Here is a 13,732-nt window from a genome sequence, read left to right as displayed (position 1 = left end):
CTCACCCTTCTCACCCTTTACACATAAACACCACAAAACATACCTAAAAAAAGTAAATTATCAGATGATTTTATTGGTTTTTAATGGGGTTACATCATGAACATCTGCATACCGAGTCAAATTGGCATTGAGATTATACAACAATCATACATTCGAGCAGCTTAGGTAGGAAATAGGGAAACACTCATCTAGAGATCATTACAATCCTCTTTGTTGGTTTATTTGCTGCTTCACTCCGCGGCACTGCACCAGTATAAATAGTCAAATTAAAGAAGGAATATCAAGGAAGGAGTGAGCCATTGTTCCTCAAAACTATTTCTACATTGAGTCTCACAGAGTTGCACAATAAAATCGACGTGAATGGGAGGAAAAAAGGAAAAAGAAGATGAGAAGAAGAGGAGGAAAATTAAAACCAACAAGAAAAAAAAAAGAAGAACCGATCTTTTTGTGGATTTGCTATCATATGTGTGTCTGTCAGTCTGGTGCATCAGTGGGTGATGTGTATGTGGTGTTAAGGGCTTGGTAGATGGTAGATCGTATATTAATGGATGTGCCATGAATGAGCAGATGGCGGTGAGCACGGGATAACACAATGGAATGAGCTGCAGGGGTCTCAAAAGGAGAGAGGCAGGAGGCAGGAAGCCCAAGCGCCCGATAGCCGCGGGCATATGTTCTCGGGTCTCAGGAGTCCCAGGGGGTCAGGGACCCCACATCAATGAATGATTTTAGGAGGGAAGAGGTGTTGTGGACAGTTTAGACTCAATCACGGACAGATATTCCTGCCATTGTGTAGGAGTTTGTCGCAGGGCGCTAACGCCTGTATCGCTGCCTCTTGCTTATTCATGCACTCTGAAACCAGTGCTCTAGGGAGATCAAGCATCCACGTATTGACCTTGGGGCCCATTGGTGCCTTCCACGCCATGGCAATCCTGCGCTTGGCCATGCTCAAAGGTAGGTCCTAGAATTTATTCAGGCCCTTATAGGACGAGCTGCATCTCATGACACCCAGTAGAAAATGTACAGGCTCCTTCTCTACCCTCATGCCTGCCGCTTCTGCGAGTGTGGTGGCTATCGCGGTCCAGAATATTTGAATAACAGTGCAGTCCCACACCATGTGTGCAAATGTGGCTCCCTGGTCTCGGCATCCAGGACAAGTGTCTATGGGGATTGAGATACATGTGGTGTAAGTAATTGAATTGGGCGTACTTTAACCTAGTGTTGGTCGAGATAATTTTGGGGTAATGAAGGCATTGCAGCCACTACTTATCAGATAGAGTGGTGGACAGTTTGTCACCCCAGTACTCACGCAATGCCGTCAATATGGGTGGACCGTCAAGACGGAGGGCTGTTATGGCATGCCCACCACTGTCTAACATATTCCTAAAATGAATTACACATTAACATAATAAATAACCAATTCATTATTTAAAATTAATTATTGACTGATTATTAATTAATTAATTAATAATACATTACACATTTAACACTATAACATCTCATTTAAACAAACAATAATGAATAAAAAAATAATCAATAATTGTAATATAATTAAATTACTACCCACCCTATTCGCCCCCACAATCGGCTACAGAACTAAAAACGCATAATTCAAATAAAAAATGTATAACTACTAAAAATGTAACACATACGCAAATCAGGCCACATTTGTGATTCTGAAAGCTACACAAATCTATAGCTGTTTGGTAGCAAAAAACATTGCATGGCAATTACAACCTAATATTATATTTTATAATCTACAGTGATTGGGGAAAGCCAATCACATCTGCATAATATGTTTCAACATACATTGCACAGATTCTTACTGTACATGTGGAAGAATGGTCGACATTAAGAAGTCGTACAGGAGTGTGAGAGGGAGTGTGAGAGGGATTAAGCTACCAGGAGTGTAGGGTGGGAATACATGTCTTTAGAGGTGTGCTGTCTATATGCCCCATTCTTGAGAAATGTGTATCCAAGGTACACTTTAAAAAGATCTACATGAGGACTACATTTAGTAGTAGCTCCTCACTCAATAACAGATTATAACCAGCTATATAATTACTACAAATATTTTGAAGCATTAAATAATTAAAGCTGGAAATTGAGAGAGTTTGATCATATAAGACACTGTTTGAAACTTACCTGTTTAATTTTGCCATCCTTCTAGAGAGGACAGAAACAAATCTAATGAACAATATTATATTTGAGATTACTGCCATATTTATAATTTTTTCATGCTGCAAACCATCTTGCTGTGCTCATGAAAAAGAAAGGACAGAAGCGCACCACATTTAAGACTATTTGGTTCATTCATGTCCTTTCACCGTGCTGGGGTGCTTATAGCAGTCTAGCTCCAATGCAGGCACCCTTGCGTCATGGTGCAAGGGTGCCTGCATTGAGAAAAAACAAGTAGAAATAAAGAAATTTCTCGTTGTTACACCTAACCGGTGGAGATGTAGCATTTTGACATATTCCCATGTTTACCATTAGGTATATCTGGGAATGAGCCAAAATCCATGCCATGGATAGACGTGTGGGAACACCCAGGCTCCACCCATGGAATACCTGCCTGGGGCAGAGTAACTCAAGGTAGAGATTTGAACTGCCTGGTGTTACTCCAAATTTATCAAGCCATGCAGTGCCACACAATGGCCCTGCATAGCTTGCTCAATGTCACTTAGGTTTTGCGTCACCTTCGCACTACCTTGTGTGGCACAAGGGTAACCCAAAACCATGATAAATTTGGCCCACCATGTATCACTATGCCTGGCTTCTTAGCTCTTCCTTAAAGGCACACGTTTACATGTTATTGATCAAACGGTTAAATCAGTGCTTAATTTGTGCCTGTCATAGAGTAAAAAGCAATCCTCTACTAGGTTAATCAGTTTAAGGCTTTGCACAACTCTGAAGAACCACTTACTACGAATAAGTTTTAAAAGTTTTATTATAAAGCCAAAGATAACTGGAGATACAAACATCTCAATATAAGGTTCAAAAGATACACTGGCATTAGTACAAACATGAATTTTCTAAATACTCTTAGGCGACAGAAGAATATCACCAAAACTAATTCAAAGATCATCAAGGCTGTAAGAATAGACACAAGGTGTAACTTGTGCGACATTTACAAAAGGGAAGGAAAATCCAAATTAGACTGTCCCTACACTAGACTAAGTGACATCCCTACTTAGTAAGATCTTAGCCTAAAAGGTGTCAGCCGTGGTGACTTCCAAAGAAGATCACTCACTTTCCCTTAGTCTTTAATGTAAATCTGTGCATCGCAGTTATGCTCTATCTGCCTACCCATCCGCTCTCTTAAGTTCCTCAGGCCATCTGCCCTCTCCACCCAGGGGTGCTGTCCCTAATACAAAATCACAATTACAGTAGAAACGCCCCTCAGAGACGCCCCTCACGTACACCCCTCACGTGGTGTTGGTTCTGGCTTTTTCCATGCTGATACTCCTCTGGGCTCATTGTTAGCGTTGACCTTGCTTCTTAGGCTCTTCTCCGGCAAGACAGTACCCCCCAGGAAATTCCTGAACCCTCCTCCAGGCCTGTGCCTGTCTCCCAGAACAGAGCTCTATTCATCACTCACTTGATTGGAACCTCCTCGCACCTGCAAACAGACACCCATGAAGTGGGCCCCAAATTCCGGCCTCCAGCTTATCTCCTAAGTCGTAAACCTTCGAGCATGGTCCACGATTTATGCTTAACACAACCTGATTCTAACTAGCACATGCAGATCAAAAGAGACGACCTTATCTCTTCAGGCCTACTAGAATTACATGAAACGGGCCTGTGCACACTATGAACCTTTATTTCTCAGTCTAAACAGTATTCTAACTAGGCATGGGCGGAAAATCCGTTCCGCTCGCGGATTTTGCGGATTTTCGGGAAATCCGCAATCCGCGAGATTTGCGAATCTCCCGCAAAATCCGCAAATCCGCGAGCAGCGGATTTTGCTCGCACTGCTCGCACTGTTCGCGTGAGTTCGCGTGAGTTCGCGCCCCGCGAATAAGTGCAAAATTGCAGAAATACGATTTTAGCAAAACTGAAAGTAACTACTTACCAGGTTCAAAAGTTCAGGCTCATCATTAGTAGCCATTTCCTGTAGTGCTTCCTGAGGGGCCCCTCCAGAGTTCAGTTGCCAGTTGAAACTATTATGTGACCCTGCTCTGAACCTCAGAATAGTTACACATATGCCACAAAGGTCCTGAATTACAGCTAAGGGAGACAAGCAGGAGCCAGGCTGGAAGTTAAAATCCATTAATCAGCCCCTAATTCATTATTGTCAGTTGGGGCAGGGCAGGTGTTGTAACTAATTTTGCAACAATGAAAGCACTTAGCAAGTGCAAAAGATCACTAATCAGGGCGCACTAAGGAAGCAGGTGCCAGCTAAAAAAATATTCTGTGACACATTAATCAGCCCCAAATTAATTCAGGTCACTTGAGGCAGGGAAGGTGTGCTTTGCTTTGCCGAAAATAATGTACACTGGACAACCAGAGGGTGTGGTGATGAAACAGAGGGTGGCATGGGTGGGCCAGAGGGTGGCATGAGTAGTCAGAGAGTGGCAGTGGTGACAGAGAGTGGCAGTGATGAAGAAGAGTGTCCCAAACAGGCTGGACACGTAGAAACAACAAGTTCGCGAAACTTGCGACCCGACAGGTAAGTTCGCAATTTGCGAAAGTGTACAAAACCCTCGCGAACTGGCAGAAACACGGGCGAACACAAAAAAAAAAAAAAATCCGCAAATTCGCGGGAATTCGCGGATTTTGCGGATTGCGAATCCGCAAATCCGCAAAATTCGCGAACGCGAGATCCGCAAAATTCGCTCATGCTTAATTCTAACTTATTACACACAACTGGTTATAGGGAACACTTCTATAAAACGTATATTTTCAGTTCTATGATCAATAATACTTTAAATTATGACAACAGTAATCCATATCATGTGAAATTGTAAAGGCACGTATTCTTTCTCAGTGAACTGCCATGAGGCCTACACATTTCTACTTTTAGCAGCATTACATTCTCCTCTGCAACAGCCACATAACATGGAATTTAATATCATTCTAACATCTCTAAACACTCCTACATTAGCTTTTAATACTGATATATGCACTCTGTATTAATTAAACACTCTTATGTATGCACTCTATAAATTCGACACTCTTATGTGTTCCTTTAACTAGACTGGTGCAACTTGCTTGTAAATATGGTGCACCTCTGCATTTTACTTGATTTGCGCTCTCTCAGTTCCCCCCTTTGATGACCTTTAGAGGTCATCACCATCACAACACCATCCCTGAGAGTATGAATTGAATCAAACAGAACTCGTTGCAGTGCTCCCTCGCTTCATCATCTCTAGAGCCCTCAGACTCCTGTACTGGTTATCCTGCATCGCAGCTAACCTCTGCTCCTGCTCTCTCATGGATCTTTGCAACCTATTTGATCTATACCATTGATACAGCCGCACCAACCCCCACAATGTGATTACACAAATCACTATTATGATGATAGGTTTCAGTATGTACCAAATGAAACCCTTCCCTAGGTTGGCAAACCAACCTCCAACTTTACCCATTCCATGACCCACTTTTTCCCACACATTCACCTGTGTCAGATCCTCAATCTCATGATGAATTTCAGTGATGTTCTTTATATATTTTTCAAGAGGTTTTGAATTGTCTGGAATGTAAGTGCAACATTCCTGGACATTCAAAGCCTTACAGACTCCTCCCTCTTTGGCTAACAGAACGTCTAGAGCAAGTCGGTTCTGGAGAACCATTGCCCTTATCGATTCCATCTCTCCCTTCACCAGCATTAGTGATCTAGCAGTACTGGCAGACAACCTATCTACAACTGTTGCCAATCTCCTAATCTTGACATCATTCAGTATTATCCCTAAAAGAGGGAACATAGCACCAAATACGTCTCCAATTATCTCTTCATTGCTTACATCCCTTCGCCCTCTGGCTTGAGTTCCTCCCTCTATGATTTCTAGATCCTCAATATGGTATATTTTGGGGAAGACAATTGCTAAATAACATGATCCGTACCAATTATCCGGTAGTTTCACGTATGCATTTCTTCCACAGACAAAATATACATTCGGGATCACCTGCATTCCCTTCAAGAAATCCTTTGTATAGTATTCTATTTGGAAAGCATGTTCACAACTTACTTCTCCCACAAACACATTCTCATAGTAGGTTTTACCCCTGTATATACATAGTTTCCCTCTTTGCACTCGATCTAAAGCTATTGGACCATTACTACCCTTCCTTTTGTGTGACTTTTCCTCCTCGGTCCAATCTGTTTTCCATTGGCCCGAAGCCTTTAGGATCTTTTGCCTCCTATATCGATCATCCACCTGCCCTATAAACTTTTTCTCAATTTGACATTTTACAAGTCAAATTATTTCTTCGGGCATATGAAGTATCCAGCGTTCTCCAAGGAATGAAAAATTTCCTTAATCGATCTTCACTCTTATAATAATCCCACTTGTTCATGTGCTTGTAGGCCGGCACCTCTGGTAAAACAGCGTCAAAGTTTGAAAATAATACTCAAAGCTATTGTGTCCATAAAATATACTAAGCAACAAACTACATGTGATTCCACAAGTCAATGGAAGATGATGGTATCTAATACCTTCGTCTACAGAGGCTGGCAATTGCATGCAGACATAGCAGTCCTTTGCATCCATAGCATCAATGTATTCATAAAGTAATTTAGCATATGCATTTGATTTGTAATTTCCTTGTGATTTATCTACGTGCAACCTACGAGGTTCTGCTGCTAGCAAAGCTTTATCTTTCTTTGTATTGTCCCCCCTTTGACCAGCAGTAGTAGGTTTCGGTGTCACTACAACTATTGCTTCTTTTGTTGCCTTCTCTTCATTTTCATGTCCCACTATATATGATACAGTAACTACTAAAACTATAAGAAAAATTACTCCCACTAAAAGTGTGCCTACTACGCATTTTGCCTTGCGGTTCGGGTTGCCGGCCTCCATGATCTCAAGACAGTGTAGTTCTATTTTTCTGCCATAACACAAAGTCTCCTTTCTTTGCTCCTTCAACAGTGTTTTCTTTGCTTATTCGGTCTTTTCGAACCACACCTGGAAGCTGATAATCCCTTCTGCAAGATCAGTCTTTTGAATTATAGCAACAGACAACCCTAACCCTTCTTCGTCCACTAAATGGAAAAGTCCCTAAATTTCTTCTTCTTCCACTTGGCGCTAGGTTATCTCTCAATCTGTTTATCTACAAAGTCTTTAGCAGTCTATAATCATGCGTGTTCCAGCGGCTCTAATCATGTATTCTAAACGTTCTAAGCGAAGAATGATCTCCTCGAGTGCTGGTATCGTTGGACCAAAAGTCGGAAATTCTACTCTGTTTAAAATCAGTTCTCTTATTCTGCTCAGATAAGGAGGATTGGGGACAGTGAGTGTCAGCAACCCTTCGATCTCAAGTCCAGGTACCAACAACACCACTTCCAATGTTATGATTGGGTCAGTACTGGTCACTGTCATTTCCCTCACCCTCCCGGATCTCCGTGCACTGGACATCTGCTGCTAGGTAGGTCCACTCAGGAGTGGCGTATCTTCTGCAGGGCACTCGCACCCTCCTTGATCTTCTTGGACCCTCCTGTTCTCGATTCTGTGCACCTTCGTCCCGATCTGAGTCTTCAGATATAGGAGCAAGAGTTCTCTCTGGAGTTGGCTTCAAGCTCAGCCTCTTCTTCCTTTCAGGCCAACTAGCTTCTCCACGCCTTGTTCTCCTATTTCTTGTCCTCACACTCGGTTCTTGATCGCTTTTGACTTGATCAGTGTCTGAGCCGTATTCACAGCAACTTTCTCCTTCTGTGGCAACTTCAGTTTCACTGTCGTCTTGTCTTTCTTCCGCTTAATCTGAAGCACTCCCCGCTTCCTCCGACACCCCCACAGCTTGACTGATCCCCTCTAGTGGTTCGCCGTCCACAGCTGGATGTTCATCTGTGAGAGGAGCTGTTTCTTCCAGGGGTGCTGGAACTCTTCGAGTATGGGAGACGTGAATCCAATTTGGCAGCCCTCCACACTTCACGGCAGTAGTCGTTGTCAGAATTATCTGGTAGGGCCCCTTCCAGCGCACGTCTAGGCAGTTCTTCCGGACGTGCTTCTTCACCAGCACCCAGTCACCAGGGCACAGGTCGTGACATAGGTCTCTGGAAGATGGAATTTCAGCAGCCTGCACCTGAAGGGACACAGAATGAATGACATCAGAAAGTCCCTTGCAATAATCCAGGATCAGATCATCTGTGATATTCAACAAAGCTGTAGTTGGAACAGATGGAAGTCTCATTGCCCTCCCCATTAGAACCTCGTGTGGGGAGAGGCCTGTTCTCCTGTCTGGTTTGCTACGCATACTCATGAGTACCAAGGGCAGAGCATCAGACCAGCTTAAGGACGTCGATGAACACACTTTGGCCATTCGAGATTTTATAGTTCCATTTATCTGCTCCACGATCCCCGAAGCCTCTGGTCGATAGCTACAGTGCAACTTCTGATCAATATTTAATGCAGAGCAAAGCATCTTCACAACTTCACTGTTGAAATGTGTCCCTCTGTCTGATTCCAAAGAGGTCGGCACCCCGAAGCGTGGTATTAACTCTCTAAGCAACAACTTTGCTACTGTGAGTGTATCGCACCTGCGTGTAGGGTATGCCTCGACCCATCTGGAAAATATGCATACAACCACCAGAACATACCTGAGGTGGTTGCTTTTTGGCATCTCAATAAAGTCTAATTGCATTCGGTTGAAAGGCCCACCAGACCTCCCAATGTGACTCAATGTAACTGGTGTCCTTTTCCCTACGTTCAATTGCTGACATGTTACACACCTTTGACACACTGCTTCTGCGGCAACTCTGAACTTTGGGTTATACCAAGTCTGCCTAAATACCCGCAGCATGGCATCTCTTCCTAAATGTACTGGACCATGTATCTGTCGTGCCATTGGACTCACTAATTCATTTGGTAATGCTGCCCTTCCATCTGCTGAAATCCACAAATCCATTTCACTTTTTACACAACCTGCAGTTTCACATGTCTTTTTCTCAAAATCTGATGCGTTCTCTTGCATGTCTTTTAAATCATCCCAAGTATCAACTGTTTCTAGCATCATGTTTAACTCTGTCTTTTCCTTCCGTGAAAGAGTATCCTTGCTCCGCACAGTAGCGAGCAACCTCATCGGCATAACGATTTCCTTGGGACACAAAATCTGTACCTTTGGTGTGTGCTGCACATTTAACAATGGCAATTGCTGCCGGGCCTTGTAATGCTTCTAACAATAGTCGCACAAACTCCCCATTTCGAATAGGCGAACCTGAAGAAGTCATGTAACCTCTCTGAGACCACAATTGTCCAAAGTCATGAACTATACCGAAACCATATTGGCTATCTGTGTAAATGGTGACTCGAATTTTGCTACCTGCTAAACAGGCACGTGTCAATGCAATGATTTCGGCTACCTGAGCGGAGTGTACTCCTTCCAGGCAAGCGGCTTCCATAACTCCAGTAATGGTGCAAACAGCATATGCTGCTCTCAACTGACCAGTATCGTCTCTTACACATGAGCCATCAACAAAGAAAATTTCATCAGGGTCAGTCAACGGCTCATCCACAATATCTGGTCTTGGCTTGGTGCATAGTTCAGTCACATCAAGGCAATCGTGATCTTCACATTCTTCGTCTTCTATATCATTAGGAAGTGGCATCAAAGTGGCAGGATTCAAAACAGAGCACCTCTTAAGGGTCACGTTCTCCGCAGCAAGAATAACTTGCTCATAGCGCTTGAGCCTATTATTGGTCAAGTGCTGTGTCTTGGTCCTGGTCATTAACAGCTCTACAGAATGAGGTACATACACCACTAATTGATGTCCCATCACAATGCTTTCACACCTTTCAATGCTGACACCCGTTGCAGCAACGGATTTGAGACACCCGGGCAACGCTGCGGCTACTGGGTCTAAAGTAGCCGAAAAATATGCAACTGGTCTACGGGCATTTCCATGAATTTGTGCTAGGACTGACAAAGCACAACCTTCTCTTTCGCAACAGTAAAGTGAAAATGGTTTTTCATAATCAGGCATTCCCAAAGCTGGAGCACGGCACAAGTCATCTCTCAGCTGTAGGAACGACATCAAACAATCCTTGTCCCATGGTACCGGATCACTCACCTCCTTGTACGTCAGTTTTTGTAAGGGTTTTGCTTTCAGGGAAAAATTAGCTATCCACTGTCGGCAATAACCAACCATTCCTAGGAACATCCTGACCTCTCTTTGTGTCGTAGGCGAATTCATCCTCATGATCGCCTCTATTCTGTCTGGTGACACCTTCCGCTTTCCTTTTTCAATTCGGTGACCCAAGTACTGTACTTCTCTCAGACAGTACTGCAATTTGCTCGGACACACCTTATGCCCATTTTCAGCTAAATGGTTCAGCAAGGGGATGGTGTCTATCTTACAAGCTTCTTCTGTTCCTGACGCAACAAGTAGGTCGTCTATGTACTGAACTAGAACCGAGTTCTGTGGTAGTACTAGACTTTCAAGTTTTTTCTTCAGTAGCTGGTTGAAAATCGATGGGCTTTCTGTATACCCCTGTGGGATACGACACCATGTTAGGACATGATTTTCCAGCTTAAATGCAAAAAGCAACTTGCTCTCCTCATCTAATGGAATTGAAAAGAAAGCCTGGCAAAGATCTATCGCTGTGAACCGCTCAGCTTGAAATGGTATCTGAAACAATATCACTGATGGATTCGGTACCACTGGACAACCTGAAACAACTATGTTATTAACCCTTCGGAGGTCCTGTACTATTCTAAATTTCCCGCTAGGTTTCTGCAAACCCATAATCGGGGAGTTGCATGGACTACCCACGATTTCCTTCATTATTCCCTGCTTAATCATGGAGTCGATCAAGGGTTTTATTCCTGCAATCGTCTCCGGGGTCAATTTGTATTGAGGCGTTCTTGGATATTCAACATTTGGTTTTATCATGATTTTCACTTGTTCTACTCCTTTAATCAATCCTATCTCTTCTCCAGTGAAATCCCATACTTCAGATGACACAGTATCTCTTAAGTCCCAAGGGAGCTCTTCCACAGTCAGGTAGGATACAGTTCTACGCATACTCTTGAATTTGCAACTTTAAAGGTGGCATCATCGTCGTTAGTCTGTACCTCTACTCCCTGAGGCGTGCAGTATATTGTGCAATTTAGTTTGCACAATAAGTCTCTTCCTAACAGACACACAGGGCTAGAATCACATACTACAAACTGATGTTCATTGCTGTAGTTTCCTATTCTCACTAGCACTGGTTCTGTCAAAGGGTTAGTCATTCTCCTATTTGCGACTCCTACCACTTGAATTGTTTCCCCCGACATTGGCAGATCCGGAACCACGGCTGATCTCAAAGTTGATCGAGTAGCTCCGGTATCTACTAAGAAGGTCGTAGGACACCCCGCCACCTCAGCCTCAACAAACGGTCCTCTTTGGTCCACCTCTAGAACTGCCCCGAGGGTACAGTCCTCCTCTCTACTCACACGCCGTCCAGTCAGTGGATCAACGTAGTAACACTCTTCTCCTCCTACTAAAAGAGGCATTTGTCTATAGGTCTTGCCCCCTGTCGTAATCTTTGGTGGTTGCTGGAACACTGAGCTCGAGGAGCCGAAGCCCCCCCCTGGGCCACCTTACCTTTTGGTACTGTCACCCTTTGGACTGGAGCGGTCTGAACTTCCTCCTCCTCTACTTCCAGTTCTCCGTTTTCAGGGTTATAGGGACACTCGCGTTTCCAATGTCCCACCTGGTGACACTGGTGACACTTTGTCGTCTTTTTCAATGTAGCAAAGTCTATTCTAGGTCTCGGATTTTCCTCGTTGTCCCTATTCTGACTATTTGATCTCCTTCCCATCGTCCCTGTTCCCTGTTGTTGCTGTCCACCCTTTCCAGCCGACTGCATCTGAACCATCATCAAATTCTCCTTAAGTTTCTTTGTTTTGGAATCTAATTCATCACTGCAATACCTTGCGTATCTCAAAATTTCATCCAATGGTTTGTTTTGCCAGCAAATTAAGTGTTGCTGAATCATCAAACAAATATCAGGTCTCAACCCCAAAACGAACTTCGATACAAACTGTCCTATGTCTTTGGGATCCATTACATCTAATCCACTGTATTGTTTGAACGTTTTCAGCAATCGCTCATAAAATTCATGGACTGTCTCCTTGGGTTCCTGTCTAGTTCGGTCTATTTTCACCCAATCTATATCCTGAGGTGGCACCTTCTCTTTCAGCCATGTCATCACCTTTTCATATTTTATCATTACTCTTTCTGACGGACCATTAGTACGAGCATCTCTTTCTGGTTCTGCTGTGGGCCATTCGACACTAACTTTGCATGCTATCCACAAGTCTCCTGGGACCACAATGTCAAATAAAGTGTTCAAATCAATCCACAGTACTTTTGAAATCTTGACAAACCTCTCTACCTGTTTGTACCATTCTACAGGATTCTCTCTTAACTTCGGAAATGAATTGGTAAACGCAGCCAAATCTCCCCTACTCCAGGGCACATGTACATAACTCCCATTCGCTATTTCTCGCAAAGGGAATGCCTCCATCCGCAGTGGCTCTCCCTCCGGGGACATCACAATCGCGCTCCGCCTGACAGTCCCTTTCTTGGACCACCTTTCTTCCCATTTATCCAGATCTCTCCATGCTCTTATTCCTGTGATCAGTTCCCTTATGTGTGTTTTTAATCCAGTTGTCCTCCTCTCATCCAGGTCCTGATCTGAATAATGCAACCTATGGTTACCCTGTAATGCCTTTGTTCTTGACAAGTCTACCATATACTTGTCTGCCAGTTCAGACAATTTCTCGTGAGCTGCTCTTGCCTTTCGAGTAATATCCTTTGCTATAAACAGCAGCTCATCTTGCTCGTACATGTCAATCCTTTCTAAAGGCAACGCACCATCTATTATCTCGTCCAGGTCAGATTTTAAACTGGTCACATCGAGCCTTTTTGCCTTTATCACAGCTTTCAGTGTGCTGTCTCTAGAGAGCCCATTTACGTCTCTCCCATCACAGCTCTGAGTCCTACGTCTGGGCTCAGGCGTGTTATGGGGAGTCCTCCCATGCTCCCATCTCTCCAGGTCCCATGCAGTTCTATCCTCTCTTGGTGTATGGTGAAACACTTTTCTACTCCCCATAGTCCCACATTTCCCATTCTGCCTGGTTTCTCTAGGTGCATGGTAAGACACTCCATTATTCCCCATGCTTTCGCAATTCCCCTGCTGTCCATGATCGCTCGACGCATGGCAAGACCCTTCGCGGCTCCCCATGTTCCCGCGATCTCGCTCCTGCCCATGATCGCTTGACGCATGGTGAGACACCTCGTGGCTCCCCATGTTCCCGCGGTTCCGATGCTGTATGTTATCGCCAGGTGCACGGAGGGTGCACTTAAAGCTATCCCTGTACTCTTGCGTCCTTCGGTCTCCCTCACTGTGAAAGAGACGAGACGCCCCTCCACACTCTGTACTTCCACCTTCTCGCTCCTGCCTACTTCCACCGTGGATATGACGGGTAGCTCCTCTACTCTCCTGACTCTTACCGTCCCACTCCTGACCGCTTTCGCTAGCCCCGCAGTGAGACAATGTCCCATTGCCTCGACTTCCCCATTCAGCTTCCGCTC

At 44.1% G+C, this 13,732-nt stretch overlaps 1 protein-coding gene across 1 annotated transcript in view; it reads right to left on the bottom strand.

Annotated features, from left to right (window-relative positions):
- LOC147729207 (uncharacterized) overlaps positions 1 to 13,316 on the bottom strand; it is a 66,485-nt gene extending 53,169 nt beyond the window's left edge. Inside the window, exon 1 of the mRNA XM_086959810.1 lies at positions 12,137 to 13,316. Coding sequence (XP_086815936.1) covers positions 12,137 to 13,316 — 1,180 coding nt within the window. The remainder of the gene's footprint in view (positions 1 to 12,136) is intronic.
- Positions 13,317 to 13,732: the final 416 nt, after the last annotated feature.

The sequence above is a fragment of the Lissotriton vulgaris genome, chromosome 2_2 (assembly GCF_964263255.1).
Source record: "Lissotriton vulgaris chromosome 2_2, aLisVul1.2, whole genome shotgun sequence".
Taxonomy (NCBI): Eukaryota; Metazoa; Chordata; class Amphibia; order Caudata; family Salamandridae; genus Lissotriton; species Lissotriton vulgaris.
Note: the sequence above shows the minus strand (reverse complement) of the source record. Positions and strands in the feature narration are given on the sequence as shown.